The sequence below is a fragment of the Mirounga leonina genome, unplaced genomic scaffold (assembly GCF_011800145.1).
Source record: "Mirounga leonina isolate KUSES-001 unplaced genomic scaffold, KU_Mleo_1.0 Mir_96, whole genome shotgun sequence".
NCBI classification, from domain to species: domain Eukaryota; kingdom Metazoa; phylum Chordata; class Mammalia; order Carnivora; family Phocidae; genus Mirounga; species Mirounga leonina.
In genome coordinates, this window is record NW_023270871.1 from 149,117 (window position 1) to 170,877 (window position 21,761).

The 21,761-nt window shown below is 45.2% G+C and overlaps 1 protein-coding gene across 1 annotated transcript in view; it reads right to left on the reverse strand.

Annotated features, from left to right (window-relative positions):
• Window positions 1–21,761, reverse strand: part of LOC118006334 (A disintegrin and metalloproteinase with thrombospondin motifs 12-like) — a 298,264-nt gene that overhangs the window by 110,019 nt on the left and 166,484 nt on the right. The window contains exons 4-7 of the mRNA XM_034998952.1: window positions 18,278–18,474; window positions 17,461–17,544; window positions 5,609–5,733; window positions 1,707–1,856 (exon numbers count right to left, since the gene is read on the reverse strand). Coding sequence (XP_034854843.1) covers window positions 1,707–1,856; window positions 5,609–5,733; window positions 17,461–17,544; window positions 18,278–18,474 — 556 coding nt within the window. The remainder of the gene's footprint in view (window positions 1–1,706; window positions 1,857–5,608; window positions 5,734–17,460; window positions 17,545–18,277; window positions 18,475–21,761) is intronic.

Genomic DNA, 21,761 nt, shown 5'->3' on the forward strand with positions numbered 1-21,761 from the left:
TGTCAAAAATTGGAGCAACTCTGATTTTGTAGAACCTGCTTAGCATATTTCTGAATCCTTTTATAAAGCCAGATTAAGTTGAAGATATAAGGAATCCATTCTTTGAACACTGGTAATGAGCATTTGAGAGCATCTTTTATCAAGTCTTCTCAATTTTTCTTTACCTTGAGTATACCACTGCTGGGAAGATCTTGAGCAGTTCTTTCTCAGTTTGACTTAGTTATATTCATTTGCACTGCTTAGCCAGCAGGTGCTACTGACACCGAAGACTTGACTGGAGGCTGCAGGGGACATATCCCTCCACATATTAGGATGGAGGATGCCTATACGTTTGCACATGAGAATAGCTTTCATTTTACCAAGTTTTATTATCGGCGTGCCAACAACTACAGCCTAGTCTTTTCAATACCTAGCCTTCTGTCTCCCATCATTAATTACCTGTATAAGCAAGTCACTTAACCTCTTTGTCTTTACATTTCTGATGACTAAGGATACTAAACATATCACATTTATCTCCCAGGGCTTTTTGGTAAGAATCAAAAAAATGACAATACCTAAGAAATTGCCTAGTTCAACCTACTCACTTCACAGATGAGGCAGCAGGTGAGGAGAGGTGAAGGGAATTATCTAAGGTGATAATACTGGCTGATGGAAAAGCCAGAGTAAGCACTCACTTTTCCCAACTCCCAAGCCAATACTCTAGTTTTGTCATGCAGGTGAAAGTATTTTGAAAACTTCCAGTATTACATGAGAAAAATGATGCCCAGACCAGGGAGGCCCTGCCTGGAATATCCAATCTCCAGGGCTCTTTCCAATCCCAACTCTTTTCAACCTGTACACTCAAAGTATGTCATGGGGTTCTGCTTCCTTCCTTTATGGGAGGAGATCCAGCCTGGTGGCTACATGAAAGGGAAGGGGTATATCTGAGTCATTCACATGGCTCCGTACTCTGAGCTTCTAATTAGTATGATCTCTTATTTGTTGTTAGTAAATATACCAACAAATTAAGTTATAAATAAGCTAATACCTTTCCTCTGATACCTGGAAAATCCAGAATCCTCATTATCTCTTCAGTCAAAACATTCTGCAACCTGCCTTCCATGAATTCATCTAATCAAATTCACACATTATTGAGACAAATGCACCTCCTGTTAACCGACATTTGCTTGATGCTCTTTTCCGATGTATGGCAGTTTTAAATTTCTGCTTTATTCAATGAGTTCCTTTAATCCATATAAGTAAAATGGGGCTAACAATAGTATCTGTTTCATAAGGTTGTTGAGAGGATTCAATGACACAACATAAAGTGGATGACATAGCGTAAAGGTGCAAAAATGTTAATGTTTGTGACTTTTTAGTGATATTAATATTATTACTATTTCATAAGAACTGAACAGGGATTGTTATTTCTGAATTAATCAAGTGAGTTAAAGCTTATGTCCTTGTCTGTGCTCAACCTATTCTAATTCAGCAAACTGTAGTAGCCTCTTTGATTCTGTGATGTAGACAGGCACAAGTGGCCAGGGAATAAAAGACACTGAAATCTCTGAAGTACATGATGATCCCCACTTTACAGGTGATTCCTCACGCAGAGGTTTAGGAGGGTGAGTCTCAAGGCACAATGCAACCCGACTCCTGATGCCCTTCTCTCTACCAACGTGGTGCATAAACATGGCAAGGAGATCCCCATTTCCTTGGCCCTTTACCTGTGTCCGAGCTCATGGGCAATTGTGAAAGCCAGAGGGAGTCCAGAGTCTTCATTGATGTTACAACTCCGGTGAGGTTGGCACATTCCCGACAGGTGGGACAGACCCAAGGTCTCACAGGGGCGATTGACACCAGCACAGATGTCTTTTCTGAAAGCAGAGAACAGAGATGCACAGGCTCCCAAAGAAACATCTGAAAAAAGCCCTTCTGGAAAAAATATGCATATTAATTCACATTCGATGTGGTCCGGGAAGCATGATTTAAATTGTTTTTAAAAGTCCATATGAATATAGCGGGGCAATTCTGAATTCATTAGATTATTCTGATTTCACTTCTTAATTACTGAATCTCACTAACACCTAAAAAATGTGCGAGAATATGACAAATGTTTTATTTTGAGTTGCTTCTGCCCTTAATCCCAGGAAGCCAAATTACATCGTTTGGACCAAAAGACAAGGATTTGATGGAAAAATGAAGATTATTTGAACTTTTATATAGAGAAAGGACAACCAGCAGTGGCTGAAGGTGTTCAAATATGAAACCCCTTTTTGGTCTTTCTGAGGTCTGTGCTCAAAATTCATCTGAGAACTTTTGTTTATTCATGAAAAAGGCAGTTGGTCTCATCAATCCATCCAGAGCTCAAATCAGTTGTCTCTGCAGCCCCACTACCCTAACAACATTGCATATGGGAGGGAAATGCACATGCAGATAAAGACTCCCAGGATCTCAAAAAATACTGGATATAGTCCTTAAATGTAAAATGAGCTCCCATATGTTTGTGTGGATTATTTCAGTCATTGATAAGAGTTAACTAGTCCTTTGGTTTTCCTCAAGAAGAGCTCTTTGCCTAGAGTAAGTAGCACAAATGCCAACAAGGCTCTGAGCTTCAGTTAGTTACAGACCTTCAACTCACCGGGCAACAAATGGTCTGTTCTTTGTTTCCACTGGGCCATGGAAAAGATCGAGCCTCTGAAAACTCCTGTGAGTCCTCAGTTGTCCAGGAGACAATGGCTGGGACAGTGGGACAGGACAGAGGGGCAGCCCTCATCTCAGGGCATGCCAACTGATCTGGTCTCCACGTTAAGAGCAATGGTTGTTGGGCGGTTTGGTGTTGGAGAGCTGGACTGAATCATGCAGCCCAATCATTCTAAATAATTGCTGGGTCTGTGGGAGGACCAAGCAAACACTGTTCTGCCCCTACTGCGACATGTACTTGTCACTATTTCATTTTTTTTTTTTCAAAGTCTAGGCCTGCATGGAGCTGCTGAGAAAAGATGATTGGTGTCTCCTGCTAACTCACTGGCTTTCTTATTGTGATGGAACAGGAGTCAGGTCCATTAACTAATTGTTTGCTGAGTACCTACTATGTATCCAGCGCTAAAGAGGACAAAAGGGGGTGATAAAAGAAATGTATAGGGATGTGAGTCTTCCAGGGCAGGAGCTCGTGCTCCCCAAAGCAAATTAGCTCTACCTATACCATGCGCTGGGAGTAGTATAAGAGAAAATATGCCCTGGTATGCAGCTACGAGTCCCACTTCATGAGGTACGTTCAAGCCAAATACACTTTCTCCTCAATGCAACTCTGCAGAAAGCCTGTGGAAGTGGATCTCATCCCAGTCCTCCAGAGGCAAGTCTTACACCTCCCTCCCTGGTCCGGCTGGTTTCTTCGGAACAGAGGTTCCCAGAAGGGGTTGATTTGGCCCCTCACCCACTCTGAGAGGACATGTGGCAGTGTCTGGAGACTGTTTTGGAGGAGGGTGCTACTGGCATCTTATGGACAGAGGCCTCCACGCATGGGACAGCCCTTCACAACAAAGAATTAACTGACCCAAAATGTCAGTGATGCCAAGGGTGAGAAATCCTGTTTTCGAATTTGGAAGGCAGCTATGCTCACCACTATACCACCAACGCCTGTTTTCGAATTTGAAATACTCTCCACTGTTTAGGAGCTGGTGAGGTTCATCATACATTGAAACCAGGCCCTTGTTCCAAAGAAGAAAAATTATCATAAGAGAAAGATTATCATAATAAGAGAGCAGATCCTTCATATCCTTATGGGTAAGAGTTAAGAGTATAACTATTAGGGTCCAACTGCCTGGATTTAAGTCTCAGTTGTACCTGTTAACAGCAATGAGATTTGGGGCAAGTGACCTAACCAAACCTCAGTTTCACCCTTTGCAAAATGGGAATGGCTAATGGCAGTCAACGACCAGGGTTGCTCTGGAGGTTAAATGGAATGATGCTTGTTCTAATAGATGTAGCACAGTGCTACATCTAACACTCCCCAAATGTCAGCTCTCATCAACTCACTCATTTCTTCATGTGAGAAGGAGAGAAGAAATGATTTGTGCTTTCAGGGCAAGAAGAGAGGTGGAGCTGACACAGCTTCCAATGGCGGCCCGGAAGCCAGGGTTCTTCCTCGACTGAGCTCTTTTCCTGGCTTCTTGCCCAGGTCCTCAGTGTTCCCTGCCCACTTGCTGGCTCCCCAGGGCCCCTGTGCTTACATTCTCTACTCACATTAACCTACCTCCCAGGGGAACTACTGATGTCACAGGGCCCAATATGAGCCTAATGTAATAGGTTTATGTCACAGACTTCCTTTGGAAATTGTTGGCATTCAACCAACATTCTGACACTATCATTCAAAAGAATGATTCTGATGGTTGGAGTGAAAGCTGGTTATCATCCTTTGCAGGCCATCACATGCACTGGGATACCAAAGGGACAGATGACAGGCCAAAATGTTCAGGGGCAGTCTGTCCCCCCAGGGAGAACATACACACAGGACCTTCCAGCGCCTGAGGTTCTCGGTGGCTGAAAAGTCAAGCCAAGTGGCCTCTTCGAGGACACATCCCTGGATTTCTTGATGTCTCTGAATCCGCAAACTTGATGTCTCTGAATCTGAGAATTTACCTCCCCCATGAATGAAAGACCTTCATTTGTCTGGATTAAAATAGTGTTTGGTACACAGCAGGTATTCAACAAACATTTATTGAATCAATGAGCACACATAGCCTCCCAGAGCCTGGGTTGATCAGAAAAGTTCATTAGCCTTTCACAGCTATGAGTCCTAGAAGGTTGATGGTTTTTATTGTTCTGTAATCAGAACAAAATATTGTCTTCATGGGGGTAAAGGGAGACAAGTGTAAGAGAACAGCTCTGCCTATTCGGGGTGGGCACCTGCTGCCTATAGTCTGTCTTCAACATCAGTCAGGGATGGGTTACCAGGAAGACTGATTTCTGTAGAGATAGTTGCATGTTTCTAAACTAGAGGAAATTTTTCAAAAATAAAAGAAAGGATCGGAAACCTCATGCTTAAGAGTTACAGTAGTCTTTAGTGAGGATCTGCAAACAATCTCCCTGATTGTTTATGGAGCTTCACAAAAAGCCAATTTTATTTTTATTTTTTTAATTTTTTAAATTTTTTTTTTAAAGATTTTATTTATTTATTTGTGAGAGAGAGAATGAGAGAGAGCACATGAGAGGGGGGAGGGTCAGAGGGAGAAGCAGACTCCCTGCCGAGCAGGGAGCCCGATGCGGGACTCGATCCAGGGACTCCGGGATCATGACCTGAGCCGAAGGCAGTTGCTTAACCAACTGAGCCACCCAGGCACCCAAAAGCCAATTTTAAAGATGAAATCATCGTTGGGATAGGAAAAAAGCCTGCAATTTGCCCGCAGATGCAGTTCATTAACATGGGGAGTTTTGCTACACACGTTTACTAATTGCCCCCTCACTGGTATGGGCATTGGGAGTCATCTGGATCATAGAAACTACCTTTAAAAATGACTGAAAGCAGCAAAGAGTAGGCAATAATGCATAAGTTTGAATACGGGATAACTCTTTCACCCACCAGCCCTCCCATTTGCAGCCCCTGGCTTCCACATAGTCCCCAGGGTACCTGGTGAGGAGGACAGCCACATCATGATGGGCCGGGTTGAGGTCACTCTTCAGATTGATGCTTTTCTGCCACTTACAGAAGCTGGACAGTGTCTTCTCCGCATGGTGGACGATTTTTAATCCTTGCTAGAGAAAGAAGAGGAAGAGAAGGGCACAGCTGAGCTTCCCATGCTCAGGTCTCATTACACAAGTCCTCAGAAGCAGCCGAGTGTGATGAGCTCTTGGTGGGCGCCTCAGACATCTATTTGGCAAGAGTTTGTCAGAAGCTAACTTACTCCCTGTTCTCAACACCATTACCCTCATGACTTTTATTAAAAGAACCTGAAGTCTGATTGCTGTTGCTAGGACTTCTAGTACTATGTTTTAAAAATACTTTTAAAATACCTTGAAAATAATAACCAGTCTGAATTAAGGCTCAAGGGTTGCAATAGAAAATCTTACAATGCGGGGCGCCTGGGTGGCTCAGTCGGTTAAGCGTCTGCTTTCGGCTCAGGTCGTGATCCCAGCGTCCTGGGATCGAGCCCCACATCGGGCTCCTTGCTCAACGGGGAGCCTGCTTCTCCCTCTCCCTCTGCCTGCAGCTCCCCCTGCTTGTACTCTCTTTCTCGCTATCTCTCTGTCAATAAATAAATAAAATCTTTAAAAAAAAAAAAAAAGAAAATCTTACAATGCACTTCTCAGTATGATTCTATGTGGGTTACTTACTACTTAATTTTATGTGAAATCCCATACTTTTGAATCAAAGGGAAGCTTTCAGTGGGTGACAGTGGGTAAGAAGAGCCCACACACTCACATACTCACATACCCATACACTTCACACTCTCACACACCCACACAAAGGGTCATTTAAGCTCCCTGTCTAAGCAGCCATAAATATACAAACTTATTAGAGTTAAGGTGACCACACAGGCAGAGGCAGAGGGACCCTATTTTAGAATGTTCTCCTTTGACTCACAAAGTCCCTGGTCAGGGCACACAGCTCAAGATGGGATGCCACCAGATCAGAAAAGCTCTGTTTTTGCTTCAATATTGGCTGGACTCACCATTTTGTAGGACTTACATACCAATTCATGAATGTTTGTTTAAAGAAAAGTGAATGTTTACAAACTTCCACTCTCTCCAGGACCTGAGCCAAATTCAGTGTCAGCAAGGACACCTCTTCATCATCCTGGGGCAAGCAGAGTCATTTTCCAGATGTTGCAGCAGGAACTCTGCCTCCAAGTTTCCCATCATTACTAAGAGCCTTGGGTTTTATGCATCTAGTCTTGTCACTTCGACAGTGAGGAAATCCAGGCCAGAGAGGGGCACTACCTTAGCCAAGTCACACATCAGGTGTCGGCAAAGCTGTGCTTTGAGTCTAGGTTTTCAGGACTAGTCTGGGATTAGTGGTTTCCAAACTGTTGAGGACTTCTCTCAACTCACTGCTTGAATAACTGGAATGATTTAGCAGTTAGCCAATGGATGATTATTGCTTATTTCTACTCCCCTAGGTCACACTCCCACCCTGGGAAGGAGACAAACACAGGAAGAAACCCTCCACTTCTGAGACACCCAGCTCTTCATCCCCCTCCTGCTCTCGGACTGCTTCTCAGGCTCCTTTACAGGCTCTTCTTCTTCTGCCTTTTCTTTTCACTCATTGCTTAGTTCACTCTCAATCACAGTCAGATTTGGGGAAGTCATCTATATGCTGCTGACTCTCAAATCTATAACTCATTCCAAATCTCTCCTAGAGTGCAACTCGTGCACTCAAATCTCTTGATAGGCACCTTCTAAATGGTACCACAAGAGCCCCCAAGTCAGCATCCCCAAAGTCCCCCCCCCCCCCCTATTAACCTGCTGTTCTTCCTGCTTCCTCTTAGTTGAAGTACCATCAGCTTAGCGGTCTAATCTAGAAACACCAGGGTCCTCCTGTTGGTCTTCTCTCCCTCCACATCCTGCATCCCCATCTGCCCTCGTGTGCTGCTAAGTCTCCCTCCCCTCCACTTTTACTCCCAAGCTGAAACTCTCATCATTTCATGCCTGAGTTTATGCTCGCATCACCTCATAACTGTTCTCCTTTCTTCCTTGTTCTTAAATCCATCCTCCATGCTGTTGCCAGGCTGATCTGGTCAAGACCAAAGTCTGCCCATATAATGGCCCAGGGCTCAAAACCCTTCAAAGTCTGACCTCCAGGAAGCTCTCCCTTCATCTGCAACCTCACCGTGTATGCTCCGGCAACATTCAAAAGGCTGGTATTACCTTCCCTCCACACCCTACATGCCATATACCAGGCTCTTTTCACCTTTCTTTTTTTTGTAATATTTTCTTTATTTCAGAGAAAGAGAGACAGTGGGGAGAGGGGCAGAAGGGGAGGGAGAGAGAAAGGGAGAGAACCTCAAGCAGACTCCCTGCTGCGCACAGAGTCCTATGCAGGGCTCCATCTCATGACCCTGAGATCGTGACTTGAGCCGAAACCAAGAGTCAGACGCTTAACCGACTGAGCCACCCAGACGCCCTTCACCTTGCTTTCTTCAAGCTGCTCCTTTATCTAGAATGTCTTTCTTCCCACTTTTACCCCTTCAACCTATTCAGCACCCATCCTTTAAGACTCAATCTGAGCATTTCCAGGAAGCCTTCCCCAACCTCATTCTGGATTAGGTTCCTGCCAGTTTATCTTGTGCCTACCTGGCTCACAGCACTTGCTGCCCTGGGTTAAAATGATCAAACTGTGTGCCTGTTTCCTCCTTAGCTCTTTCAGATCAAAGACTGAGGTTTATTCCCCTACTCATCTCAGGCACTGCCCGGAGCCTGGCGCACAGCAGGTATACACCCCACATTGAGGCTGCACCCCACCCCCCCACAAGGAATGGAGAGAAGGTGAAGAATACATCCACTGTGCTGGACAAAAGAGCCGCTCCCACAAGGACAAGGTTTTGTGGTGAGTCAGTGAAGAGGCAAGATCTCCTGCAGATTAGAGAAGCGGAAGGTAAGGGGTCAGAAGCATAAGAACAGAGCAACAAGCATCTGTAATAATAATTCTGGTGCCTGTAGGAGGAACTGCTGGGAGGCAGGTCCACATGGATCACTCGTGTTTCTTCACATCATCTGAGCAAAGGCACCGACAGCTTTTGTCTCTTTCCAAGGATATGCAGAAACAGACTTGGAGTACAGAGTCAGTGTTCCCCTCCAGAAAAGAAGACAGATTTCTTTGCTGTCCAGGGGAAAAAAAAAAAAAAAAGGATAATGGCTCCCTCCAGGGCACAAGCTGACAGATCTGCTCACAAGCACCTCGGAAGGGCTGATGTTTCCTTGTGTTGGGATTCCTCAGCTGAGATCAAGCCCACAATGTGCCCAGCATCCACCTGGGCCGTCCCCGTCACCCCGGCAAGGGGACAAGAGGGGTAGCTGCAGACATGAAGCTCAAGCCGTGTGTTGTGCTGTGAGGAAAAAAGTCCTCCTTCCCTCCCCGGAAGGCTCATGTCTTCTGCCAGCATTGAGTCCAGGGACGCATGGCTGGAGAGCAAGTGAGCTCGCAGGGAGAACAAAATCTGAGACCCTTCATAGCTCATGACAGCAATGAGGACGAGAAGGGAGAACAGAGACCCAGCAGTCAGGAGAGCGAGGTCGAGGCTGAACCGTCTACACACACGGGCCAGGTGTGCAAGGTTGTCGAGGTAAGCCAGCAGCAGGACGATGGCAGAGGGAGTGAAGGAGAGGAAAAGGAGCTGAGAAGTAGATGGCAACGAAGGGGATTATTCTTCCCACGTTCCATCATTCCTGCAAGAGCAATTCTGGAATAACCTGGGGGTTAGTCACTGAAGAGAAAAAAAAAATGTTAGGGCCTGAAGGCTCTCCTCGAAATCTTCCCTACTGCTTTTGTCATTTTTTGTTTTTTTGTTTTTTACAAAGCAAGTGCCCAGTGAGCTAAGTTGCTGATCATTTGTGGCTGGGTCCCTTGCCCCTGTGTAGGACTTCCATGCACGATATGTGGCACTTAACACAAGCTCAGTGACAGGGTCATCAGGATACCTTACTACTTTTCTACTAAATGTCATGACTCTGCCAGGAGGTTTTAAATGAGCACAATTTTTCTGTGTCCTCTTGGCCTCTTAATCTCCAAGTCTCATAAAAGGTTAATCCAGGAAACACTTGCTCGTTTATTTTCTTGAATGCACTTGATCACAGACGCCTCGAGAAGCATTAATTAGCTCTGCCTCAGTACCACATGCCCTGAGCATGCCCGAGTTGCAAAAGAACTTTAGGGAGGTCATGCTGGCTCACCGAATGTGGGGAGACTTGGACTACACATGTTCTATAAAGCACCCTCATAAGTATTTGAGCTTATCAAGACAAACACCCGTCCACACTGATTTCGCCCCCCCCCAAAATAGCTTTCCCTTTTTGTTCTTTTACTGTTTTTTTCTCACATCATTTTCTCAAGTGAGTTCAATTCACTCCCCACTTTCCCTTCCCTACTCATTTGGGTACATGACACCAAAGGATGGGAAGAAGACCTCAAGGAAATCAGCAACAGCTCACAGAAACAGCCCCAAATGGGAGACAAGAAATGATTTTGCAAAATGTGGCTTTTGCTATAAATTGTTCTCTCTGGGTAAGCTCCCTTTATAATGAAAAAAAAATCTTGTATCGATTTCCTTGGGAATTGTTAGTAGCAGCTTGGGATTCAATGCATAACCTGATTATTCTCTGCCAGCCAGGCTTAGGTTCCTAGGAAAAAAAGAGATTGGACAGAGAAAAGAAAATAGTACAAAGTTTTACATGAAAACTAAAGAATAACTCATCTGTCAGAGAAAAGATTCTTTTTTTTTTTCTTTAAGGATTTTATTTATTCACTTGAAAGAGAGAGAGCGAGCTAGCGCACAAGCAGTGGGGAGATGCAGAGGGAGAGGGAGAAGCAGACCCACCACAGAGCAGGGAGCCCGATGCGGAGCTTGATTCCGGGACCCTGGGATCATGACCTGACCCAAAGGCAGATGCTTAACCAACTGAGCCACCCAGGCGTCCTATCAGAGGGAAAGATTCTTGATTTAAAAAAGTGATGAGTGTACAAATTGTTTGCCAATATTTTTGACACTTATCCTGAAAAAGCTACAATTATATGGGTTATTACAGACCTAAACATCCTGGAGGGCAGGAGAAATCATCACCCCAAATTCCCAAAACTAACAGGCTTTTTAACTCCAGAGTCTCGCAAAAGGGAACCCAATATTAAATCACTCCCAGACCAAGAGGGAAATTCATTCTCTGTGAAAACAGTCACCATCTTCCTGCTTATCAGCCCTCTGGCCGCTGCTCCTTCAAGCCAGCCTGACACCCTCAGGCTCCATCCCAGATGGCACATCCAGCCTCATCCTAACTCACTCCCATCCCTGTTTTTTCTGTATCCTATTCTTAAAAGAAGTCTCAAAGTTAGGATCCTAATCTTGTCCTTCCTACTTTCTATTTTCCTTCAACAATTCTGCACAATTTTGTGCAATGAGCATACCAGCAACAAGTTTACAGGGTTGTGATAGGACCTCAGAGATGATGACGAGAAGTAACACTTACCCACTGGTTTCTACGAGCCAGATACTATGCTAACTAATGCAGGAATTCACATGTCTGATTCTCACAGCAACCCTAGGAAGTAGATATGATTATCCCCATTTTACAAAAGGAAGAAATGGAGGCACAAACAGGTCAAAAAACTTACCAAATTTCCTATAGCTTAAAAGGGGAGGGACTAATGATACATCTGGAACTCTCCCTGATGTCAACTGCTCAGAAGAGCTGGAAAGAGGAGAGTAATCCTAACCTTAACCTCTGGCCCAAAAGGGGAACAGGGAGGTCATCGAATGAATTGGTCTAAAGTGGAAAGGGCTTGAGGCCAAGTATGTGTCCAAGTCTTTGAGGGAGAATGAAATGTTCAAAGGATGGGTTTAGGGTCATAACAGGAAAATGAGAGCTTGATTCAGGGCTGGAGGGAGGCAGGATAGGAATGAGAGGACACTGCCTCCTATCTGAAGCTACTCTTTGATTTTGTGGCCCATGATGTCTCAGTATGACTGACATGTCTTTCCAGCGCATGGTTTTGGGTACCTCAGTTTCCGCTGGTCTGAAATATGACCACCTCGTCTCTGAGAAAGCCTCCAGGATGCTCCAAATTGAGTATCGTGTCCAATTATCCCGGTTTATTCTCAAAACATAATGAAAATCCATAGTGGTTTTTGCATAGCTGTGACTGACAAACAAAAACTGTACTTTATGTATTAACCAGAAAGTCTCTTGGACCCACCGCAGGAAATGAAGTCCAAAATGATGTCAGCTGTCAGATGTGATTAGAATAAGAAAGACAGGAGTTGTAGAAAGGCATTATGGAGGCGGCCTACCTCAGCATTCCCACCTCATGTCACTTTCCACGGAGCCCTAGAACCATGTCTCTAGTGCCTTTCTCTCCATTTCATCCCTCAGTTTGGAACCACCCACAGGCTCCCCTAGAATTAGATCCACATCCCTTTATTTGGACTCGATCCCTTTACAAGGCTTGTCATGACCATGGCCACTGCTGACCCTCATCTTCGCCCTCTGACTGCTGACTTCACATGCTCACTCTTTCCCTTATCTATTATGTACCAATAGGGCTAGGTGGGGAGCAACACCAGACCCGGCCTCTGTCTTTAAGTCTTGGATACTAATGAAGGGAAGTGCATCAAACAAATAGATGTTAAATTACAACTGTGATATGTGCTATGAAGGAGAAATGCACAGCACTGTGAAAGCATATGATAGAATCTTGCTGGGCATGAAGGTCAGGGAAGGCTTCCCCAGTAAACTGACCCTTGAACTGATATGTGAAGGATTAAGGGGTCAACTAAGTGAAGACAAGAAGGAAGACGGTTTGGGCAACAAGACCAGTGGCAGGAGACACCATGAGAAGATTACTGCTCTATCCCAAAGGCAAGAGGGGCATGGTAAGAGATGAGAGAGGGAATTAGAAAAGCACTAGATGGCTTTAAACCAGGGGTAGGGGTCAGAGAATGGGTGCCAGGAGGGAGTGTCATACCCCCAGGAGGGTATGACTGGATTACCATTTGGCTGCGATGAGAAAACAAGATTGAAAGGAATCCAAGTAGACCAAAGTAAACACAACTGTAGCCCAAGAAAGAGAGGACTTCATCTTAAATTTAAGTGATAGAAATGCAGATGGTCAGACAAAACTGGCAACACCTACCGATGGACTGGATAAGAGGGATGGGAGAGGGAGGTGTCATGGATATCTCTGGATCTCTGGCTTCCACCTCTGGAAAGGTGATGATGTCAGCACAGAGACCAGGAGTGCAAAAGACCAGGTGTACATGGAGAGGGGCAGATGGGGACCCACAATTCTCTCTCCTGCCTCCTGCATAGTCCACTGTCTCCTCTGTGCATGGCAAGGTTACTCAGCCTCCCATCTGGGGGTTCATTATCAGTGATGTGTCCTCATGTGTAAGATACTAGTTTACATGCTCAAGCTGACCATGCAAGTCCCTCTACCTGGAATGTCCTTCCTCACTAGTTAATTCCTTCTCATCCTCTAAAACCCAGCTTAGCCTTCCTAGCCTGAGTGCTCTTTTACTTTTTTTTATACTCAGGACAACTCAGTTTGAAATTTTCTATTTTGTGCTTTTGCACATCAGACTCTAAGCCTCAGAGGCCAACATAGTGCTTGACATACAGTTAATATCCCACAATCCTCTTTTGATTTACAGGTGGCGAGAAAACAGTGTATGTAGCAATGATGTCACTTCTTCAGAGTTACCTTCTGGATGAGTGCAAAGTGAGACTAGAACTCAGGTCTCCTTGCTCACAGGAGGAGTCCCTCCCAATGCCTCACACTGTACTTTCTGTCTCTGGCTGCTACCCTCATGTCAGTTAGGGCTGGGATCATTGTCGCTCATTGTGCTCAGAGCTGCTCATTAGTCAAAGATGTGAAGGTAGCTTGAGTCATGATCTGGCAATCAAGAAAATGAGAATTGCAGGGGTGCCTGGGTGGCTCAGTCATTAAGCGTCTGCCTTTGGCTCAGGTCATGATCCCAGAGTCCTGGGATTGAGCCCCACATCGGGCTCCCTGCTCGGCGGGGAGTCTGCTTCTCCCTCTCCCTCTGCCTCTCCCCACTGCTCCTACTCTCTCTCTCTCTGTATCTCTCTGTCTCAAATGAATAAATTAAAAAAAAAAAAAGAAAATGAGAATTGCAAATTGTAACTCTTTGATGAGACAGCAATTCTATTGTCAAATTATGGACCTTGTATCACATGGAGGGAGATTCTGTAAAAGTCTAAGATATTTGGCAAGTAAAAGGAAGGAAGCCATGTTTTTTGTTTGTTTTGTTTTGTTTTTTAGCAAATCATTTGCATCTCTGCTCTTGCAAAATCAGAACAGGAAGAAGAAAAACAATATTATTGTGATGGAGTCAGAGAGGTAGCTGCCAAATTCTTTCAAAGGATTCTGTTGAGGTTGCTTTTAGGCAACCAACGTGAACAATGGAAACACAGGTAAGGTAGAAGAACCCACAGCGACACCTTCCCCCCCAAATACAGACAGGCCTATTAGGCAACCCACCTCAAAATACCCATAAGCCCTAGCTGACCAATGGGTCAACTGACACCCAGACACCAAAAAAGAAAATTCCATTTGTTCCCATTCGTCCTCACCTTCCTTCTTAACTACAGCCTCCACACTGCCTCCCGGCAGACAGTCTCTCCCCTGCTGTCCTGCCTGCCGCTCCCTGGCAGTGGGTTCAGTAGACTTCTATCCCTTTTGCTCTGTCTCAAGTCAATTCTTCCACCTCCCAGGCTGCTGGCCTCCACCCAATTGGGTCACCCCACCTTTGGTGGCCCCCCAATCTGATCAGGAGACTTCCACAGTCTCCAAGGGGCATTGTTTCCTAGGGATGGAGAGATGTGGAGTTTTAAGGGGCCTGATCCATGGAAGGCACACTTTGAGGTCTGACTAGCACTCCCACAGGGACTGCAGAGGGGAGTTTCTCCTTGGCTTTTTGTTTGTTTGTTTGTTTGTTTGAAAACCCTAAACTTCTACACATTCTGCAGTTATGCATGCATGTAAGAGAGATCATTATACAATGGTGGATATTTGTCTTCCAAAGTATCAAAGTATAACTTTTACAAAGCTAAAAATGTAATTTTCATACAAATATATAGTGAGCATGTTAGGGATGTATTTAACTCATTAATAAGAAGATAGATAAGATGTCCAAGCTGGTTCAAAGGCAGATACAGGAAAGTGATGCCACTTTAGCTGGTGAAACTATAAAGAAAGAATGCTGGAATCAGATTGCTAAATTAGATACAAAATTAGTCAACAGACCAATAAAACCGCAACCTTCAGAGAGCTCTCTGCTAGATACAAATTATTTTCACTTCTTCTGGACAAAAATCATTTATTTGTACCCTGTCAGTTTTCTGCATCTTTTTTTTTTTTTAAAGATTTTATTTATTTATTTGACAGAGTCACAGCGAGAGAGGGAACACAAGCAGGGGGAGTGGCAGAGGGAGAAGCAGGCTCCCCGCGGAGCAGGGAGCCCAACGTGGGGCTCGATCCCAGGACCTTGGGATCATGACCTGAGCCGAAGGCAGACGCTTAACGACTGAGCCACCCAGGCACCCCAATTTTCTGCATCTTAATACCTAACTTTACTGTGTCTAGGACCTACTCAATAAGCACTTAAAAATCAGGCAAAATTGCATTCCCATAGAGTCAGATAGGTCATGTTAGACATTGAAAAGATACATAGCTTTTGTGTTGCTTGGTTTCTAAGTTTTAGAAAAATTTTCATAATAAAAGTTTCACAGGAAGGAAAAATAATACATCCATCAGTATTCCAAGATACCCAAAGTATGCCTTGAGTGATTCGTTAAGTGGGGAACGGTAGGGGAGAGAAAAAGGAAAATGGATCCAGGCTCCAGATATGATTGTTTTTCAGTCTTCTGATTGTGGAGGCCAAAAAACAGTAAATCCTGCCTCGAGCCTTTTGACCTCAGGTGTCTTGCAGAGGGAGACTTGAATGAGGCCATTCTTCACATATTTCAGCTGCTAGGTAAGGTCAATAGTTTGTAAAGGCATTTCACCAGGTTGGCTGGTTCATTCCTTCATTGAATGTCACTTCATTCATTCATGTCCCAGGCACTGTGTTACGTGCTGGGGATACAGCCAAGAATAAAGAAGGAATTCACATTGTGATGGTGGCTAAGATAGGCAAGAGAAGAGTAAACAGATATACAGAATAGCAATGAGCTGTGAGAGAAGTACCAATAAAGGAAGTAAAGCTTATTCTGTGATGGAGAACAGCAAGTGGGGTTGGCTTTGAGTCGGCTGGTCACTGACACTTCTCTGGAGAGGCAGCATTTAAACAGAGATCTGACAGGTGCCAGAGAACGTGCCAACCATCAGTAGAGCCATGGAAGGGGTGTTTCGGGCATTGGCAATCATAAGTTGCACAAGCCATGAGGCTGAAAAAGGCCATGCGTGTTCCAGAACCTACCTGAAGTCCAGGGAGTTCGAGGTGGGAAACAAGGCAGAGAGCAACATAAGGAAAGACGGGAAAGGGGGATGGAGGCATGATCATGAAGGTCTCTGCAGGGCACGGTAGAAATTTTTTATTTTGTTCTAAAAACAACAGAAAGTTATTTAACAGTTTTGTGCAGTGGAGCAACTCAATTTTCATTTAAGATTACCAGTCTAGGGGCGCCTGGGTGGCTCAGTTGTTGGGCGTCTGCCTTCGGCTAGGGTCATGATCCCAGGGTCCTGGGATCGAGCCCCGCGTCGGGCTCCCTGCTCCGCAGGAAGCCTGCTTCTCCCTCTGCCACTCCCCCTGCTTGTGTTCCCTCTCACGCTGTGTCTCTCTCTGTCAAATATAATTTTTTAAAATGCAAAAAAAAGATTACCAGTCTAACTGCTATATGGAGAAAGGATTATGGAGGGTAAGTCTTAAAACAGGAAGACCATTTGGGAGTTCCCTGCAGTAAGATTACAATAAGGCCTAAAGCAACGTAATGACTGTAGAGATGATGGACCGTGGGTGGTCTTGAGATGATCTTGAAGGTAGCATTGTGGGCGTTGCTGTTGAATGTGGACAATAAGAAGAGGAGGATTCAAGAATGACTCCCAGGCTTATGCGTGGTTAGCGAGATGGGTACCACAGAGGGCTGGAGCACGGGGGCAGGCAGAATTGAGATGATCGGGTTGGGAGCAATCAAGAATGCCACGGTGGACTTACTGAGTTTGCAAGTTTGGGTGGGCTCTGACACATTCAGGGTGAAATGGCAAGGAGGCATCAGGACATGAGTCTGGAGCACAAGGAAGAGGTCTGGTTTTGAAGAAGAAATTGAGAGTCTCAGCATGTAGAAGACATGTAAGTCTCTGAGAACAGATGACATTTCCAAGGGCAAAAGTACAGAGAGACAAGACAGCCCAGAGTTGAGGGGTATGTATTAATATGCAAGAGGTAAATAAACACTATAAAGAGTTCAACATTTCCATGTCCCTTTTAACTTTTACTGAAACCACGCAACCATTTCATGATTTAGTCTTTTTCACTGTGGAACATTCTAAGTCCCTGCTCTAAATCTGATTTGTGTGTTACTAGACAAAATGACTGCCAGGTGATTCCAATGATGTCTATCTCAGAAATGTTCTCCATCTCCCACTTGACAGCACAAAATTCCCAAGAAAATAATACAGAAATATCATTTTCCTTCTCAATAGGTTTCTAAACACCTTCCTGGTGCTCCCTTTCTTGTCCATCGAGAGCTGTCCTGTCAAGGAGGTAGTGAGTGTAAGAATACAGGTCAGAAGACTGGAGAGAAACTACCCCTTACCTCTTCTTCTTCAAGTAGAATGAGCCGAACCACAACAATGTGAATTGCATTGCCAATGCTTGGGTTGTGGAACAACCCAGTGACCTAGAGTCAGAAATGGAAAACCATTAGCTCACATCAATAGGTAACAGATAAATGCCAGAGGAGGGGGGAAATAGCATTGTGATGCACTTAAAATAAATGTCACCTTAGAGGTCAGGAATTCTGGGGAGAGTACAACGAAGAGTGAGAGATGCCCCCGGCCCAGTCCACATTATGATACCTAAAGGCAACCTTTCCAAGGTGACTGGCTGGCTGTCTGCTTGAGGGACTGGTGCCTTTCTTCTCTTTGACCCTTTCCCCGACCCAGGGTCTTTCTCTCTTTTATTGTCAGTTCCGGAGGCAAATACCTTTCCCCATCTCGACAGGACTAACACTCTCTCTGGGGAGGCAGAAACATCAAGAATGAGAAAGGGAAATCTGGAATCAGGGGTCATTAACTTTATTCCAATTCTAACTACCTGTAGGAAATCATGTTCTAGTTCTTTGCCTCAGTTTACTTATCTGTGCACTAATATAAATTGGTGAGATAAACTCACACTAAAAGGACTGAGTCACTTGAGAAATACCTAGTAGAAAATACGTGATAAATTCCAAACTTCCCTAGGATATGCATTTTTAAGAGACAGACTAATTGGTCCTGAATTTCCATCCTTCCTCATTTAGGCAGGGAATAGATTCATATATACATGTGAAAAGAACAAAAAAGGTCTCTCTTATTTTTGGAGGGTGATGCCTATTCCCCAGCTGCCTCTCCCCACCCCACAGTCTGACTTACCATGTTCATGATGGTGAGGATATAGGACTCCACGCTGTCGCTCCCATGATACTCAATCATCTTCGTGTCGGCCACCACCAGCGTCTCCACCCATCGCTCTTTGCTGATGGAACGCCGAGACAGGCCTCTGCTGGGCCAGTGGTTCCTCTCCCACCTCTCTCGCTGTAGCTCCACCTTCTGGGAGGTGGCAAGACTGTCTAAACATTAAACAGAAGACACGGGGCTAACGCTATGTATCTCCATATACTACTCACCTATGTTTTAAAGATTCAAGGCCATAAGTTTAATTTATGTTTAACAATGTAGGAATGCAATGTTCTTTTTTTTTTTTTTAAGATTTTATTTATTTGACAGAGAGAGACAGAGAGCACAAGCAGAGTGGCAGGCAGAGGCGGAGGGAGAAGCATACTTCCCAAGGAGCAGGGACCCCGACGTGGGGCTCGATCCCAGGACCCTGGGTTCATGACCTGAGCCGAAGGCAGACGCTTAACTGACTGAGCCACCCAGGCGTCCCAGGAATACAATGTTCTTATATATATGCCTGAAATGGAAGAAGGGACCAATTTGAATGATTATGACCAAGATAACTGAAATCTGCATCTTACAGGGATTCAAAGTACTTCTTTGAAATAATTACTACCTATTTCATTAAATAGGTCCCTCACTATTAAGAAGATGTTATAATCAAAACTGGGAACTTTTTCTTTTCCTCCTCCTCCTCTAAATTATTCAGTGCCTACTATACGCCAAGCAGTGTACAGGGTTTTAAAACGCCAAGTTGTTTATCCTCATGAACATTTGAGGGACGTACTTCTATCTCTGTTTTGCACATGTGAAAATTAATGTTCAAAATGCCTGGTTCAATAATTTCCCCAAAGTCACACAGCTCATAATTTTATGGTCCAGAAGATCCAGGGTTTTCTATGCCCTAGAGTCATGCGGTTTTCATATATGCCACATTGTCTCCCACCGAGTAAACATGCATACAACTGGAGAACATGTAAGCTGGAAAAGCTGCATATACTTCTAGAAGGTATGAAGGTAGAGTCGATACATTAATTTGCTCTGTAACCCTTCCCGCTGCCTCAGTTTCACTGTCTATGTGAAGTCAGAACACACTGAGGAGTAGTTACCAAAAAAAAAAAAAAGAGAGAGAGACATAATCATAAGTCTGTAATTTCAAATTCATTTATTATGAGCTTCACTTGAAAATAATAAAGCCATACTTTGGTAAAATAACCAGGATTGTGTTAGCCTTGCAGGGAAGTCTTGTGAAGGTTTGCAGATGAGGAGATGGTTAACCCCTCATCTGTCTGTGGGAGAACAACGTTCTACTTTCCTTCTCCACCTGCTTTACACGGATAAGTATGCCTTCCCTCAGACATCTCCAGAGATGTTTTCAACGGGTTCTAACTCTGCACCCCACTTATCCCCCCGTCTGTCACCCTCTTTTCAAAGCTCATGGGAACGCTTCAGACTATGTTTCCAAATCTCTCTGTGCAAGCCAGGGAGCAAGCCACACTTGAGCCCACGTGGGGCCTGTGTCTGGGAAGGGGTGTTAGCAGACCAGGCCAAGCAGAGGAATCCTATCAACCCGCTTAGGTGTGATCTCCTTCTCTCAATCCCTCCTGTCCCTGCCGTGTGGGGGCAGACCTCCTCCAAGCTGCAGGAATGCACAGTGCTCTCCCTGAGCCCCCTCCCTTGGCCATGTAGGCTCGTCACCCACCCCCGCTCTCAGAGGCTTCGGCCGGCTCCCTACAGTTGGCACAGAGGGTGCGATATGCAGCCCGTTCATTAAGAGCAGGACCCCCGCCACAGGCTGCAGCTGTGGGTGCCACTCCGCTCAAGCCTCAGGTGCCTATGGTTAGGAGCTGGGGGGACACTGGTAGGATAAAGGTGACCTCTCTGCTTCTCCCAGTCCTTTCTTATCTCACGTCTCTGCCTTTACCCACCCCCCTCCACCTTTTATCTCAACATCGATCAGCAGAGTTTAAAGCAAAAAAACAAAAGATAGCTTTATAGCCCATCAAGTTATTTCCAGCAAACAGGCGAGTTCTCAGTAAATAAAAGGGCAGGTAGGAGGAAACGTGGAAATGAGAATGCAGTCCGGTGAAGACGTGTTCCAACAAGACCTAAGCTAAGCACTTGCTAAAGGCCAGATGCTCGTGCTAATGAAAATGTCATCAGGTTTCAGATAATTCCCAAGGTAGAGATGTCTCTTGTATCACGGATGGTGCCAGAAGCCTTGCAGCAGTGGTGGGATTCAATCTGGGCCCTGATGGGACCGAGCAGGAAAAGAGGATTGTATCTATCTAGGCCGACTTTGTGAGGTTCTCTTGACGTCATCCCAGACTTAACAGAAGAAACGCTTCTGTTCAAAAAATTTTAGGCTGTACAAGAAGTCAGCCCTACACATTTATCTCCAAGGCCTGGTGACAAAGCCAGACAGCTCCTCGGGGGCAGGTGAGATGCCAACAATTCTAGAAAGCTCCCCTGACCCTGCCACCCCTCCCAACACACACAGACTGTCTTAATCTGCTCAGGCTGCCATAACAAAATACCATAGCTTAAACAAGAGAAAACTATTTTCTCACAGTCCCTGAAGCTGTAAGTCCAAGCTCAGATGGCAGCAAGTGCAGGCTCTGGCGAGGAGCTGGCAGGAGAACTGGCTCTCTTCCTGGCCACGGATGGCCACCGTCCCATGATCTGCAAACATGGTTTTTCCTCACTGTGTGCACGTGGACAGATCTCTCTTTCGTCCTCTTCGTCTACGGCCACCCATCCTGTTGAATTAGGACCCCACCCTTATGACCTCATTTAACCTTAGTTACCTCCCCAAAGCCCTATGTCCATATACAGTCACCCAGGGAGTTAGGGTCTGCACAGAGGCAATTTGGGAGAACACAGCTCCGTCCATACACCACGCCACACACACTATTCAGAGATGCCTCTTCTGGGCTGGGATGGCTTCTGGGCAGGCCTCACACTGAGAGCTTCCCACACTGCTGTAGCTCCCTGCTCTTCAGGGGGCTTCCAGTGAGGCTGTGAGCACAGAAGGGCATCTCCTGTAGCTTTGTCCTGAGGGCCTAACACCATGTCTGGCAAACAGTGGCACCCAGTAAAGGCTTGATGCGTGGGTAAAGGAAAAACTGAAGATGAATCAGACACAATTTAGGAATCACAAATACAGGAAAACTGCAAGCGCTCTCTACTTTTCCCTCTGGGATGACTCATTTCAATTAAAGAATTCTCCACACTGAGACTGTGAAGTGTTTGTTTTAGGGGGCGAAATCTAGCCACGTGGGCAGTTTACATCAGGACAATTTCCAGTCCTGACCCAGGGCGGACTCCTCCCAGGCCTGAAGCTAGAGAAGGGCAGCTCTCTGTGCTAAGAGAGCCAAGGGCCTACGGATCTCTGCAAAATACAAACGATGGACTCCTTTTTCCCTTCCGCAAACCCCGCATGCTTTAGGCAGCTCTTCAC